This window comes from Lissotriton helveticus, chromosome 4_1, assembly GCF_964261635.1.
Source record: "Lissotriton helveticus chromosome 4_1, aLisHel1.1, whole genome shotgun sequence".
NCBI lineage: Eukaryota > Metazoa > Chordata > Amphibia > Caudata > Salamandridae > Lissotriton > Lissotriton helveticus.
The window spans coordinates 1,451,961,961-1,451,978,899 of NC_136063.1; the positions used below are offsets into that span (position 1 = coordinate 1,451,961,961).

The 16,939-nt window shown below is 43.9% G+C and overlaps 1 protein-coding gene across 3 annotated transcripts in view; it reads left to right on the forward strand.

Annotated features, from left to right (window-relative positions):
* Window positions 1-16,939, forward strand: part of EXOC2 (exocyst complex component 2) — a 948,514-nt gene that overhangs the window by 442,664 nt on the left and 488,911 nt on the right. For all 3 annotated transcript variants that reach the window (XM_078688027.1, XM_078688028.1, XM_078688025.1), the window contains one exon: window positions 9,343-9,468. In XM_078688027.1, the coding sequence (XP_078544153.1) occupies window positions 9,343-9,468 (126 nt within the window). The remainder of the gene's footprint in view (window positions 1-9,342; window positions 9,469-16,939) is intronic.

Consider the following 16,939-nt stretch of genomic DNA (forward strand, 5'->3'; position numbering starts at 1 on the left):
CATTGCCAAACACTTCCTTTTATAGTTGCTTTATAAACATCTTGACCTTCTGGAATTATTTATTTCAAAGCAATGTTTATTATGTTATGTAATATTGTTTTGTTTTTATTGAGCATGCATTATCTATTTTGTGTTACCACTTTCCTTACTGTATTATCTGTCTGCTTTATTAATCAACTCTGTTAAAGTTCCAGGTGTGTGCTGTGTTGCAGGGGGAAGTGCTGTGTTAGAAAAACGCTGGTAGTTGAATGAATACCAAGCCAAAGGTGTCTGGATCTTTTCAAACTTAGCAAATAAAAGTACCTTGAACAATTTAAATATCTAAAAGAAGATACAAGATTTACCTAGACATGATCACTTCCAGTATATGCCATTTTGTCCTCTTCTTCAACGTTTGTGAGGAACTTCTTAAATAATGACTTGGTTTTTCAGAGCATGTACAAATGCTGCATGGAAGATTTTCAACACAGTTTAAACCACAAAGAACTGCCCCAGGCTAGCTCTGAGGAGTTGTTAGTGATTCGATTACCGATATCACACGTCCACAACTGCCACATAAATAGGTTACAGCAGTGTTTAAAATATTAAAACTCTATTGTTCATATAATTGGATATCTGTTAACTAACTTGGGAAAAGGACCGTACAACACTTGGTAGCACACAAATCAAACATCGACAGTGGTGGAACTGGCTGTGCCCAATTTGCCATCTAGTTATAGCTCCTGAGTGCCATGATTGTCCCAATGCCCTCCCCACAAATGGGGAACGCTGGTCTCTATGGAGGGCACAGCTGGACCGATCTGTGGCCTTCAAGATGTCAGGCCTTTTGAATCATCGGGGTGTGGCCTCCTCCCCACCCGTCATCGAAAGAGGAACCGCCGCTGCAGGCAGGACTGCTCTTTTGTTCCACCCACCCAACCCCTGTAGCTAGTGGTTTCGAAGTTGGAATGCATGTTAGCTAGCTATGTATTGACAGTTTGGGTCTTTGAGGTATGCATACTTCTATACCTGGTTGTGCCTTAGCTGTCTTTTTCTTGCAGGAGCTGTCATGTTATATGATTCCTTTTGTCTTATTGCAGTGGGGTGAGTTCATGGTGGGCAGAGACACTTCAGGTTTTCTTGGCATGTCACAGGAATTCTAGACACAGTAAACTAGTGTCATGGGAACCTCAAAGGAGGATGCTTGAGGCATTCGTTAAATAATCTGCCATTTTTGCGGGGTTTGGGAGGGCCGCTTTCCGCAGCCCTTTATCCACCTTCACACGTAGGCATTAATGCTTCAGTACATTGGCCCTATAGAGGTTGGAGGATTAAGTCTCCAGCAGGGGATCAAGACATGGCTTGGTTAAGAAACTGGGATCTATGTTCAAAGGTGTAAATAGGACTGATGTTTGATACTTGTTTAGTGCAAAATATTTAGAAGTTATGAAGTTAAGCTTAAAATTAAATATGGACTGAGTTTTGATATCTCGGGCTGTTTTCTTGACGTAAGGTTGCTACTTTGGTATGTTCAGGGTTTCTCCAGTATTAGGGGTGTCTTTCATAGATTCACATGCTTGAATATTCCCCGTCGTCGAAGTGGGAGTCCCACGGTATATAAAAATAGCAACAATGCTAATATAACATAAATGATAACATCATATATAATAAAAAATAGAGATAATATATACTGTAAAACCTCTACAATGGTAACTTCCATAGGAAGACATTATAAAGAGAAAAACTCATTTGTAACATATCAGTGTCATTATGTTAGTCCAAACTGCAGCCAATCAGGCTCAAGCACCCTCTAGAACCTTCTCCTCAGAAGCTCAAGCCCTCAGATTTTCTACCGCACGTCGTGTGAAGGTAGTCTCCCTGAGCTCTGCTCAGTTTTCTTCAAGTATTTCACTTCAGTTGTTTTCTACAAGAATGTCAAGTAAGAAGTCTTTGTTTAGACCTTGCTCTTCCTGTGGGAAGCTACGTTTGTTTGAGAAGGACCCCCACCAAAAGTGTATTTACTGTTTGTATCCTGAACACAAGGTGGATGACTGTAAATTCTGTAGAGCTTTTACAGCTAAGACTCTCAGAGACAGGGAAGGTCGTCTTCTTCTATGGTTGAAGCGCCTCCAGGATAAACAGGATGTTTTGTCAGACGCAGAAAGTCTTCAGTCAGGCTGTTCTACTGTTGCTTCCAAGCGTGGGAGTGTTCAGGAGTTACCTTCTCCTTTTTTGAAGAAGAAAAAGTTGGCTTTAACTGTGGCACAAGTTCAACCAACAGCTCCTATGGTTTCTGTGTCTACGCCCACGAGACCTGGCTCTCAGGCGTCATTTCCAGCCTCTATAAGTGTTCTAACAGTTCTTACACCGCGGTCGTCGACGAGCCCGTTCCATCAACGAGATTGGCTGTGGTGTCTTCGTCGACGACTTCAGTGACGACGACGTCTGCTTCCTCGTCGTCGACGATGGTTATGTCGACGTCGTCTACGTCGACGAGAGCTTCAATCTCCTCTATCTCGTCGACGATCCCGATTGTCTCGTCGGCGACGAAATTACCGTCGACGAAGAAATCCTCGTCGACGTCGAAGAGTTCATCGTCGACAAAGGTCCCGTCGACGCTGACCTCTCCGTCGACCAGCTCGTCGACGACGGCTTCGTCGACGAAGAAGATGACGATGGTTCCGTCGACGAAGGTACCGTCGACGAAGGTACCGTCGACGAAGGTACCGTCGACGAAGGTACCGTCGACGAAGGTACCGTCGACGAAGGTACCGTCGATGAAGATTCCGTCAACGAAGATTCCGTCGGCGACGGCACCGTCGACGGTAGAGCCTAAACGCTCGTCGACGTCTACTGCTACATCGTCGACGCCCGCCGTGGAAACAACTGCCTCGTCGACGGCGACAGCTACAGCTGCGGCAGTTTCACAGGGATCACGGCCGGAACATGCAGGATCCACGTCAGGAGTGGGTTCTTTCGCCACTATGCCTCTAGTGCCTCTGCCCTCCATGGCCTCTGGCAAGGAATCTACTCTCCACTTGCCACCTCCTACTCTCCAGCTACCATCACCGATGATGGCTACTGATCACGAAACGGAATCTATTGGGGACGACGATGTCCTTGACGATGCACATAGTCCATCGGAATTAATAATTAAATGTCAGGACACAAGTTCTGAGGGCGAGGAGGAGGAGGAAGTTGACCACCAGGACGAACAATATCTACAGGTTCCTATGACAACATTTCCAGTATCTTTGTTTTCTAACCTCCAGCATATGCTGGACGACTATAATCGAATATTTCCGCCAACCCCTCAGGGTACACCAGGCCCCGCTCCATCGGATACGCCAGGCCCTACAAACAATCCGCATTCTTCGGAGCACACTGTTCAGCCAGAGCGGCCCCGTCCTCCTATCCCCACGAATCCGCAACCTGTTGCACAAGAGGAGGAGGAATCGGACAGAGAAGAAGGGGAAGTACCCCAGGATACTGATGAAGAACAGGACCAAAATATGGCGGAATTCGATGACTATCGGATACAGACACCCTCTCCTCAGCAAGCAGATGCTGGTGATTCACCTCCGGTTGACATCGCAAGCTTCCATGTGCTGATGAACAAAGCGGCGGACCGCTTTAAATTACCGAGAGCACAACGACAGGAAGACTGTTTTCTCTATGATTTCAAAAACCCAACCGTACAAACAAATTCACACCATACCTATTATAGAATTTGTATGGAAAGAGGGTATAAAGATCATGCATGCTCCTAACTTCTTGCCTGCACAAGTCCCTCGCCTGGAAAAGAAATATAAAGCTCCAGCAGGTTCCCCCGCTTGTTTGCTCTCGCATCCTAAGCCAGATTCAGTGGTCACACAGGCAGCACAGCAACGGTCCCGTAACCCGGCGACTCCTATCACCGCTCCGCCTGATCGAGAGGGTCGACGTTTGGACGCAATTGGGAATTTTTTTTTCGACCATGTCGTCTACGTCTGTTCGTGCTGCAAATGCATTGGCCATTTTGGGTCGTTTCGACTGGCAAATGTGGTCGGATATTTCTGCACTGGTTTCGCTGATACCGGAAGCGTCCAGAGCAGAGGCGCAACAGATCCTTCAGGATGGCATGAGGGCATCAGAAGAAATGATCGACTGTGCGATTGACGTGGCAAGAACTGGTTTTCGCATCCTTGCCAGTGCTGCGGCGCTCCGCCGTCAGGGTTGGCTTAAATCCACTTCATTTCGGCAGGAGGTCCAGTCAAAGATACTCGACATGCCATATGACGGTGAGTCTCTCTTCGGCGCTCACATTGATGAAGCGCTTGAGTCAATCAAGAAAGACACCGATACAGCAAGATCGCTAGGATCCTTGCAATTTAAAAACAGCCCTTTCGTGGCGCACGTGGACGAGGCTCGTCTTCAACCACTTTTCGAGGAGGACACACTCAGTACCGCCAGTACAATCAAGGAAATCAGCGTTACTCCAACCAACAGTCTAATCGCCAGCCACAGTCGAAACCCTATAGAGGAAAGTCAAATTATAGGGGTTCCACCAACAAACGTCAATGACTCTCAAGTTGCGCAAAGAGTTGGAGGGAGAATCTCGCAGTTTTATTCCCAATGGTCTCTGATAACATCGGACCAATGGGTATTAGACATTGTTCGCAAGGGTCATGCCTTGGAGTTCACAGAGTTTCCTCCACATTCTCCACCATCAGGCCCGCCACCTCCCCATTTCAGGGAATTGCAACATCAAGTTCGTCTTCTAATACTAAAGGGTGCAGTCGAAGTGGTTCCTATATCTCAACAAGGGACAGGTTTCTACTCACGTTTTTTCCTCATTGCCAAGAAGACAGGAGAGTGGCGGCCCATACTGGATTTGAGGGCACTCAATTTCTTTCTGAAACAACAATCTTTCCGCATGCTGACGTTATCGGAAGTCTTGCGGCTTCTCTGCAGCGGAGATTTCCTAACAACAATAGATCTGCAAGACGCCTATTTTCATGTGCCGATTCTCCAACACCATTGCCAATTTCTGAGGTTCAAAGTGGGCAATATGCATTACCAGTTCAAGGTGCTGCCTTTCGGTCTGCGATCGGCACCTCGTGTTTTCACGAAGGTCTTGGCCCCTGTCATGGCTTATCTACGTCTTCAGGGAGTGCAAATCTTTCCTTATCTAGACGATTCCCTTCCAAAATCTCCATCCCCTCTACAGCTGGCTCACGACACCAGTCTCTGCCTGCAGACATTCGAGTCACTGGGGTTGACCATCAACATGGAGAAGTCACATTTTGCACCATTGCAAAGGAGAAACTTCCTGGGAGCAATTCTAGACACGAGCCTATCAAAAGCCTTCATCTCCCAAGAACGTCAGAGGAAGATAGAACGTCTGGTCACGGCCATCCGTTCAAAACAGTCAGTTTCTGTGCGGACGTTGAAGTCATTTCTGGGGATGGCGTCGTCCTGCATCGCTCTGCTCCCGAACTGCAGGTTACGCACTCGCCCTATACAGGAAGAACTAGACCTGCAATGGCGCCAGGTGTCAGGGTCCTTCAACGACCTAGTGCGAGTCTCGTCTCGCATGAAGGACAGTCTGCTTTGGTGGAAAGAACCATCCAACCTGGACGAAGGAGTTTCGTTTCTGGCCCATTCTCCGGATCTAACACTGACTACAGATGCGTCCATGGAGGGTTGGGGTGCTCATCTCCTGGACCTTTCAATCAAAGGCAAGTGGACGGCGACACAACAAACCTGGCATATCAACAGACTGGAGTTGATGGCGATTTTCCTTGCTCTCAGATCATTTTTGCCCGTAGTGCAAGGGGAGTCCGTGCTGGTTCAAACGGACAACACAACCAGCATGCACTACATGAACAAACAGGGCGGCACAAGATCTCAGCCATTGTCTCGGCTAGCTCAAAGGATCTGGAATTGGGCTCTTCGTCATCAAATTTCCTTGACGGCGGTCCATCTGCCGGGGGTTTCAAACATCCTAGCGGATTCGTTGAGCAGGTCCACGTCATCGACCCACGAGTGGGAACTTCATCAGCCTACTCTGGACATGGTCTTCCGCCGTTGGGGTCATCCCATGATAGACCTTTTTGCCACTCCACTGAATCGGAAGTGCCCCGCCTTTGCGAGCTGGCATCCCCATCCAGAGTCCAGCGGAAATGCCCTTCTCATGGATTGGAGCGGCCTGTTCGCCTATGCATTTCCTCCAATACCGTTGGTACCGAGAACGTTGTGGAAGATGCGCAGGCAACCCTGCCACTTGATACTGAGCGCCCCTCGTTGGCCCAGACAGGCTTGGTTCTCAGAACTTCTTCTGTTATCCCAATGCGCTCCCATTCATCTGCATCCACGTCCAGATCTCCTGTCAATGGACGAGGGTCAAATTTGCCATCCAGACCCGACCACGCTTCAGTTATGGGCATGGAACCTGAATATCTCGAATTCGCAACCTTAAATATGCCCCAGGAATGCAGAGACATTCTGGCTTCTGCTAGAGCTTCATCAACCATCAAAACGTACAAGCTAAAGTGGAAACGTTTTTGCCATTGGTGCGCCTCATCAGATGTCCATCCACTCACTTCTGCTCCGGAGCAGCTTTTGCCTTTCTTTCTGAGCCTTGCTCAGTCTGGTCTCTCTCATGCCACCTTGAGAGTCTTTCTGGCAGCTATTTCGCGTTTCAGACACGATGGTTCGACGTCTCTCTGCTCATCCAGAATAATCCGACAATTCTTTAAAGGTCTCTTCAGAAAGTTTCCTCCTATTAGACGCCCTCCTCCAGCATGGCATATCAACGTGGTATTGTCACAGCTCATGAAGCCTCCTTTTGAGCCAATTCACAGGGCAGACACAAAATTTCTTACCTGGAAGGTTGTATTGCTTTTGGCCCTGACATCTTCTCGTCGTGTAAGCGATCTTCATGCTTTCACAATCAAGCCTCCATATTTGCAATTTAAGCCGGATGGAGTGTCTCTTCGTACCAATCCCTCGTTTTTGCCAAAAGTGCCTACTGATTTCCATCTGAACTAACCTGTCTTCTTAAAGACTTTTTTCCCGGATCCAAAATCACCGGCAGAACAACGACTTCATTCTTTAGACATCAGACGTTGTCTAAAGTTTTACATTTCAAGGACTACCCCTTTCCGCAAATCCGATCAACTTTTTGTGGCATATGGAACGATGCGGAGGGGACATTCAGTGACGAAACAAACACTTGCAAGGTGGCTCTCAGCAGCCATATCCTTCTGTCACCAACAAGCTGGCAAGCCTTTACAGTGTCCAGTAAAGGCGCATTCGACGAGAGCGATGGCGTCCTCCACCGCCTTGTTTGCTGGAGTGCCTCTACACCAGATTTGCCGGGCGGCAACATGGTCAAGTAGGCACACCTTTACCAGACATTACTGTTTGGATTCCATCAACGAAGCGGATACCGCAGTGGGGCAAGCAGTGCTTCGCCATCTCTTTAAATAAGGTGAGCCTCTGTTCCCTCCTCCTTTTCTTTCTGTGATTGCTATATACTTTAAGCTATATGTTGCCTTCATATTAAGAATCTATTAGCAAACCCAGTTCTAAGGAGTTACTGCTATCTATTCTATTCAAGCATGTGAATCTATGAAAGACACCCCTAATACTGAAGAAGAACAATTGTTACTTACCTGTAAACAGGTGGTTCTCCAGTATTGGTGTCTTTCATAGATTCACATGCGACCCACCCTTCCTCCCCTCAGAGGCTCTCTTCTCCTCAGGCGCTATTATTACTAGTGCTACGAAAATCTGAGGGCTTGAGCTTCTAAGGAGAAGGTTCTAGAGGGTGCTTGAGCCTGATTGGCTGCAGTTTGGACTAACATAATGACACTGATATGTTACAAATGAGTTTTTCTCTTTATAATGTCTTCCTATGGAAGTTACCATTGTAGAGGTTTTACAGTATATATTATCTCTATTTTTTATTATATATGATGTTATCATTTATGTTATATTAGCATTATTGCTATTTTTATATACCGTGGGACTCCCACTTCGACGACGGGGAATATTCAAGCATGTGAATCTATGAAAGACACCAATACTGGAGAACCACCTGTTTACAGGTAAGTAACAATTGTTCTTTTTGGGCTGAGGGCATCGACGGGCCCCCTTCCATATTCTGTTAGTCCTTCATTGAACTCCCCTGGCGTCCTCTGACAAAGTACTTGGAGTTGTACTTTGAAACGGGAAGAGCGCAGGCTCTGTCAACTCTGAATGTATAGATGAAATTACGAAATGTATATGTAAGTAGTTGCAAAGTAAGAAAATGCACGAGCCTTATAAAACACATTTTTTTCCCTTTAATAAGTGAAAAAGAAAATTATTGAGGCGAAGACTAGTGATGTTCCAATTGAAAGTTATAATTGTTTTTTTTTTAAAGTTTTAAGAGAACGTGTAGCCTTTTTTGCTGTGATGCCTTTATTGTAATTGCCCATTATTAAACAATAAACAATTGTTGTCTTATATAGGATTGTCTGTCAATTGTTGAGCCTACGTCCCATCTGTATCAGTTGTATGTGAGTTCATAATACTCCATTACCTACCAATATGTGTTTGATTGTGTTTTGCATTATAACAGTGTTCAACATTGCAATTGATTTTGCCAGTTTTTTCTTTATTTTTCATATTGTTATCTGTTTTTCTGCTTATATCTACCTGACTCCCGTTTAATGGTAACCGGGACATTGTGAATAGCTGCCACTATCCACTCTTAAATTGTTTCACAAAAATACAGATCTTGAGTGTAGTGTTTCTGTTAGAGCTATCAGTCCCGCCATTGAAATTTACTGCATTCAGAAATTTGAAACTTAAAGAAATAAATAACACATACACAATGGTGTACACAAATGTTTGGCGCAGAAAGAATCTACATACCAAGCAGGGTACTGTGGCTATTATCGAGACCAATGACATTTTGCCAAATTTTGCAGCAGGGTTGACACAATTATGCAGTAAGAAATGCAAATGTTACAGCATAATGTGGCACATTCTATAAGGTATTATTGTGTTATTTAGCATTTCAGCACCTAACATCCTTCTGTCTGAGCAAAATTGCACCTCATCAGCACAAGAAATGAAACACTTGGGGACAGTAATCAGTAACTAAAAACTCATAAGCTAACCATTGCACAGGATTTGCCAGTGGCAGCAGAATGTCATAATTCCAACTGCCTTGGCTATCGTTGTTATCCTGCTGCATTGCATTTGACATCTCCAGCATTTCTGTCCATAAGCATGTAGCTGTGAAGGAGCCGAACTGTGTTGTAAGCTGTGCTGGTATTTAGTGCAGAGATCTTAGACGTGTAATATTGGGTATTTGTTGTATGTTTTTAGGAAATCTAGTGCAGCACAGTCCAATGCTCGACCTGGACAGCGAAGGGCGCCCTTCTCCGCTAGGCCGGCTCAGCCAGACAGCTTCTCTGAAACGAGGCAGCAGCTTTCAGTCAGCTCGAGATGATGGTACGTTTTACTAAGAATCAGCCATGTTGCATGCATCAGTGTACAAACGCTCATATCACTGTATAATATGTTATGTTATTATGATTTGTAAAGCGCATGGCTGCCCCAGCGAATATACCAACCAAACTACTTTTTTTTTTTTTAAAGATATGACGCTGGTTGTATAGGTTTACAATATTAGTCTATTCTCAAAACCTCTCTGGATGATCTCAGTATGATCTTGGTTAGGAAAGGTAAGGCTGCGTTGGTCCTTTTACATTTCTCAGCAGCTTTTGACAGTTTTTTCCTCAGTTTGTTTACCTTCCTTATTCAAGGCGAGGTAGAAAACCTTGCTATCGCCTGCTATGAGTTGTTTCTCCAGGGTAAGGGTGCAAATGGTGGTGGTGCCTTTAAAGATATTACATGTGGAATTCTACTTTGGGCCTCCCTGAGCCATACTCTATTCAATGTATACATCACTCACATTGCCTTGCTTATTCAATCTTTTCGTTTTACCTTTTGCTTTTAACACTGATGACAGCCATCTTCTTATCGGGCTGGATATCAATATCTTATCTGCTCAAACCTGGTTTCTGGACTACCTTTGTGCAGTGGTTCACAGGATAAGCCTCAACAGTCTGATATTCAACCGGGTATTAATAAGACTTTATGTATCCAGAGTACCTCAGTTTCTCTATCCAGAGTACCTCAGTTTCCTCCCTCCGGTTTCATTTAAACTTTGAGTGTATATTTTCGTTGTCAAATATTTCCAGAATGGTGTTCATGGAAGACCATATGCATCTAGGTGCCTAGCAAACACCTTACTGGGATCGGTGTCCTATGGGCTCTTTGATCTGATTTTGCTTTTGCCAGGTTGATGCTCAAACATTTTGAATGGATGGCCTCCTGCAACATGAAACTTCTTTTGTGGAAATTGCATTTTATTGGTTGTATTAGCAGGCATTTGCGTAACCTAGCTGCACGCCCTTTGCGCCTTAGAACCTTTCAGAGGGATGCTTAAGGACAGCATGGCCCTGTGACTCGCTCTTACTTCTTTCCAAAAGTATTTCCAGAATTCTGTTGCAATGCAGGGATCATTCATGTTTACCCAAACTTTTCCTAAATTCTGCCTCTGTTTCTGGCTAATCAGCCGTCATCAGCCAGGCTAGCTTGAATCCAGTGTCAAAGTGAGAAAGGGACCCACGTCTGGACATACCCTGCCACCTTAGGGCGAACAAAGCAAAACCAAAGGGGATGATGGACGGAGTGTTGAACATTGCAAGCACTCACCCCCCAGTCAACTGATCTGGGTTTAATCCATCATCATTCTTTCGCTCACTCCGCCACCCCAGTTCAGACATGGCCATATGCAAATCAGTCTGACCCTGTGCCTCATGGAAACAGTCTAGCCCAAACTGCCAAGACATGTCTTCCCTGGACCGGAAAAAATCATCCTGGGACCAGAATCTCAGAGAATTATACAGAACAGCTTCACACATGCTGTCAACAGCGTGCTTTTGAGTTTTTTTGCCAAGTGATGTTAAGGTTGGCAAGGAACTTTAGTTAAACCTCTTTGCCTAAACCTAAGCTACCTCATACTGTCTTTCCTCTCTTTGATTTCTTCTTCTTTGTTGCTGTTGAATCTAGTGACACCAAGTCAAAGAAAATTCCCTTTGGGACTCCTATATAGCATACCAGGATACTCCAGTCTCTCTCACACTCAACTCATGTACAAACCATAGCAATCGCCAGGGGATAGTATATAAATGCTTTATTTGCTGAATAAATGCCCAATATAAGTCAGTATTTTATATGTGTAAAAAAGGGATATTATAATTGGACGTGATGCTAGTGAATCACTGGCTTCATCCCTTTGGGCACACTATGCTTGTCTCCTTGTTAGAAAAAGACTTCCACACTGTTTTTTACGAATTAATTCATTCTCATATCTTTTATTCGTTCATATGTTCATTCCTCATAGTATTCACAAATTGCTGATTACATGTTGTCAATATGTTTACCCTCAGGCGATGACTGATTAACAAATCCAATGCATTTCGGGCATTATTGAATGCCCTTCGTCAGGGAGCAGACACTAGAAAAAAATATGCATAAACGAAAATGTTAGGGAACCTAATGTGTGTACCATGTAGACAACGAGTATGAAAGGGGTAAAAATAACATGCTAGGGGGTGTCAACGTTGGTGTAGCACCTTACATAAACCATAAACCCGTGAAATTCGAAGAAACATGTAAATGTGGTGAACGTGTCACTTACACGCCTGTCATCATTTGTAGCCTGTTGCTGCTTTGGGCTGGGTGAAATCTGAAACGAACGGAGAGCTGTTTTTTAAGTATCGGTAAGCTTTCATGCCTCCTCGCTATAAGCATTGGGGGGTTTGAGAAGTTTATTGAGGTTAACTAACCTTAAGGTTGAGGGTTGGTAGTTCGTGGCGATTTCAAATCAGCTGGCTCCTTACGAACGCCGGCATAGTGTGATGCTAGCCGCGTTTTGGAGATTTGAATAAAGTTCCGGTCACGTGACCAAAGAGCTAGAAAACAGACTCAGGTTGGGGATATTGAAGATCGCGACCTTAGGTGCAGGGATATATAGAAGGTGTATGGGGGCACTAGATGGCTTTGGGATTATTTAACGATACACGGAAACAATCTATAATGTAAGATGAAAAATAAGAGTTGGGGGTGACTATCATTATAAAGCTTCGAACTCGTGCGGTAGGTGTGACGGTGATCAGCACAATCCATCTGTGCTACGGTGCTGCTAGGTGTTTGTGGGGTTGTGATGCTTATAAACGTGAATAGAACATAAAACATAAAATTCTGTCACAGTGGTCTGTATGAACAGTCACAGTTACTACATTCTAATCCATTGAGCATTCCTATAAGTAACATGACATTTCAATTCTATCATTTAAGCCAAAAGGCTTCTGGGTCGAAAGTCTCTGTATCCAAAAGTTCTCTCTTCTGAGTAGATGTTTCGTGTTGTCCCTTCCTTCTATTTTGTTGACGGTTTCCAAGATGATGAATTTAAGTTGGGAAATGTTGTGTAGCTCTTGCACAAAGTGGGCAGATAAGGATGATTTCGTATTCCTTAGTCAAATGTTTGACTTATGTTCAGTTAGTCTCACCTTCATGCTTCGTTCCGTTTTACCCACATATAGTTTCCCACACGGGCATTTTATTGCATATATCAGGTTGCTTGAGTCACAAGTGGCATTTACGTTGAGTTTGATTTCCTGCCCCTTCATGGGGTGGTTGATCTTATTCCCCTTGATTACACTGTTACAATTTCCACAGTTTAAACATGGTTTGGTTCCTGCGTAATTGATTTTTGGCATGGGTTTATTTTGTAGGATTTCACCCAAGTTGCGTGCTCTCGTGAATGCAAATATAGGTGGAAGGTTGAAAATCTGTTTAAAGTCCGGTTCTAAGTTCAAGAGTGCCCAATGCTTCAGGATTGTTTTTTTGAATTTCCCACTGGAGGTGGAAAATTTTGAAACTACCACAGCACGTGTCTGTTCTTTCTTGTTTGTTGGTAAAAGTAGTTTAGACCTCGTTATGTTTCCTATCCTTTCTTTGGATTCATTAATTGTGGATGGAGGGTACCCTCTGTCGAGGAATTTGTTTGCTGTTTCATTGATCCTTTGGTCCACTGTGTTTGGGTCTGAGGTGATCCTTTTTACGCGTGCCATTTGTGAGAATGGTAGGTTCCTTTTGAGATTTGATTCAGGGAAGCTCGTGAAATGTAACATGTTATTCCTGTCTGTAGTTTTTACAAATAGGTCTGTGGTGAATCCTTCCGGAGTTAAACAGACTTTGACGTCTAGAAAGTTGACTGAAGTTTCAGATATCTCCAAGTTAATTGTATGCGTTCATCTACTTGGTTGAATTTTGTGAGAACCTTTTGTAACTCCTCTTTAGTATTTGTCGAGATGATAAATATGTCATCAATGTATCTGATGGTGAGTTTCAGGTTGTCTGTCCATTCTCTCTTGGCGAAGATATGCTTGTTCTCATACCATTGCATAAAGATGTTAGCGTATACCGGCGGCGCCGAGTTGCCCATGGCCATTCCAGTGAGTTGTTGATACCATTTATCATGGTATTTAAAGTAGCTTTGATATAGCGTGAAAAACATAAGTTCCATCAGGAACGTTTGAAAACAAGGATCCAGTTCTGTGTTGAGTAGTGCCTCCTCAATAGCTTCTATACCCAGTGCGTGTGGTATACTGGTGTATAGTGAGCGGACATCCGCCGTGCATAGTATGAGCTGTTCTTGGGGTTCAAAAGTTACCTCCTGAAGTTTAAGGAGAAATTGTGTGGTGTCCTTAATGTATGTTTTCATAGCTTGCACTGTCGATTGAAGGTACTTATCCAGGAGTTGTCCAATCGGCTCATGGAGGCTGCCACAAGTTGAGACTATCGGTCTCATTGGGGGGGTCCGTAGTGTTTTTATGTATTTTGGGTACCATTCGCAAAGTAGGGCTCCTCGGATTGGGCTTGATTAGAAAGTTCTTCGTTCTGTCTGTGATGATTCCCTGTTGATGGGCCTTTTCCACAATGTTAAGTAGGTTTTTAGAAAATTCTACTGTTGGGTTATTGTCCAACCTCATGTATGTATTGGTGTCTGCGATGTGTTCCATCACCTTCGCTTCATACATACAGGTATGCATCATTACTAGTGCTCCGCCTTTGTCAGCCTTTGTACAGGTAATGGTTTCATTGGCCGCTAGTTTGCGTAGGGTGTCCAAATACTTTTGTGTTACGTTTTTCTTCTTGGCCTTTGTATGTTTGATCTTTGTTAGGTCCTGTTTAACCAGTTTTTCGAATATGTCGAGTGTTTTGTGGCTAACCGGTGCTTGGAAACTGCTATGTGCACGTAGACCTAGTAGTTGGTCTGTTTCATCCTTAGTTTGTTTTGGAAGTACGTTATCAAAGAAATGTCGCAAGCGTAGTTTTCGCATGAGCTTAAAAAAGCTCACTTCAAGTTCCAAGTTGTCAGTGGTTGTCGTCGGCACGAATGATGTTCCCTTTTGAAGGAGTCGTAGCTCGTAGGGTTTGAGATGGTAGTCACTTATGTTAATCACCAGTTGTTCTGGATTCAATTCTTTTTTGCTTTCCTCTCTTTCTCTTCGTCTTTGTTGGTTCCTGTCACGCTCCTCGTGGTTGGTGGCTCTTTGTCCTTTTCCTTTTCCTTTTCCTCTCCGGGGTCTCCTTTTTGTGCCTGACCTAGGTCTAAAAAAGGATTGGTTTCAGTTGGTGTACTCTTAGTTGGTTGTTCCGCTGGATTGGACTCTGGTGTTTTTCTCCCAGGTTGAAATTTGCATGGTCTTTGGTGAGTATCACTATCTGTTGATGATGTGTCCGTGTTTGAATTGTATGGGCGGTTCCTTCTTTCAGCAGGGAATCATCACAGACAGAACGAAGAACTTTCTAATCAAGCCCAATCCGAGGAGCCCTACTTTGCGAATGGTACCCAAAATACATAAAAACACTACGGACCCCCCAATGAGACCGATAGTCTCAACTTGTGGCAGCCTCCATGAGCCGATTGGACAACTCCTGGATAAGTACCTTCAACCGACAGTGCAAGCTATGAAAACATACATTAAGGACACCACACAATTTCTCCTTAAACTTCAGGAGGTAACTTTTGAACCCCAAGAACAGCTCATACTATGCACGGCGGATGTCCGCTCACTATACACCAGTATACCACACGCACTGGGTATAGAAGCTATTGAGGAGGCACTACACAACACAGAACTGGATCCTTGTTTTCAAACGTTCCTGATGGAACTTATGTTTTTCACGCTATATCAAAGCTACTTTAAATACCATGATAAATGGTATCAACAACTCACTGGAATGGCCATGGGCAACTCGGCGGCGCCGGTATACGCTAACATCTTTATGCAATGGTATGAGAACAAGCATATCTTCGCCAAGAGAGAATGGACAGACAACCTGAAACTCATCATCAGATACATTGATGACATATTTATCATCTGGACAAATACTAAAGAGGAGTTACAAAAGGTTCTCACAAAATTCAACCAAGTAGATGAACGCATACAATTAACTTGGGAGATATCTGAAACTTCAGTCAACTTTCTAGACGTCAAAGTCTGTTTAACTCCGGAAGGATTCACCACAGACCTATTTGTAAAAACTACAGACAGAAATAACATGTTACATTTCACGAGCTTCCATGAATCAAATCTCAAAAGGAACCTACCATTCTCACAAATGGCACGCGTAAAAAGGATCACCTCAGACCCAAACACAGTGGACCAAAGGATCAATGAAACAGCAAACAAATTCCTCGACAGAGGGTACCCTCAATCCACAATTAATGAATCCAAAGAAAGGATAGGACACATAACGAGGTCTAAACTACTTTTACCAACAAACAAGAAAGAACAGACACGTGCTGTGGTAGTTTCAAAATTTTCCACCTCCAGTGGGAAATTCAAAAAAACAATCCTGAAGCATTGGGCACTCTTGAACTTAGAACCGGACTTTAAACAGATTTTCAACCTTCCACCTATATTTGCATTCACGAGAGCACGCAACGGGTGAAATCCTACAAAATAAACCCATGCCAAAAATCAATTACACAGGAACCAAACCATGTTTAAACTGTGGAAATTGTAACAGTGTAATCAAGGGGAATAAGATCAACCACCCCATGAAGGGGCAGGAAATCAAACTCAACGTAAACGCCACTTGTGACTCAAGCAACCTGATATATGCAATAAAATGCCCGTGTGGGAAACTATATGTGGGTAAAACGGAACGACGCATGAAGGTGAGACTAACTGAACATAAGTCAAACATTCGACTAAGGAATACGAAATCATCCTTATCTGCCCACTTTGTGGAAGAGCTACACAACATTTCCCAACTTAAATTCATCATCTTGGAAACCGTCAACAAAATAGAAGGAAGGGACAACACGAAACATCTACTCAGAAGAGAGAACTTTTGGATACAGAGACTTTCGACCCAGAAGCCTTTTGGCTTAAATGATAGAATTGAAATGTCATGTTACTTATAGGAATGCTCAATGGATTAGAATGTAGTAACTGTGACTGTTCATACAGACCACTGTGACAGAATTTTATGTTTTATGTTCTATTCACGTTTATAAGCATCACAACCCCACAAACACCTAGCAGCACCGTAGCACAGATGGATCGTGCTGATCACCGTCACACCTACCGCACGAGTTCGAAGCTTTATAATGATAGTCACCCCCAACTCTTATTTTTCATCTTACATTATAGATTGTTTCCGTGTATCGTTAAATAATCCCAAAGCCATCTAGTGCCCCCATACACCTTCTATATATCCCTGCACCAAAGGTCGCGATCTTCAATATCCCCAACCTGAGTCTGTTTTCTAGCTCTTTGGTCACGTGACCGGAACTTTATTCAAATCTCCAAAACGCGACTAGCATCACACTATG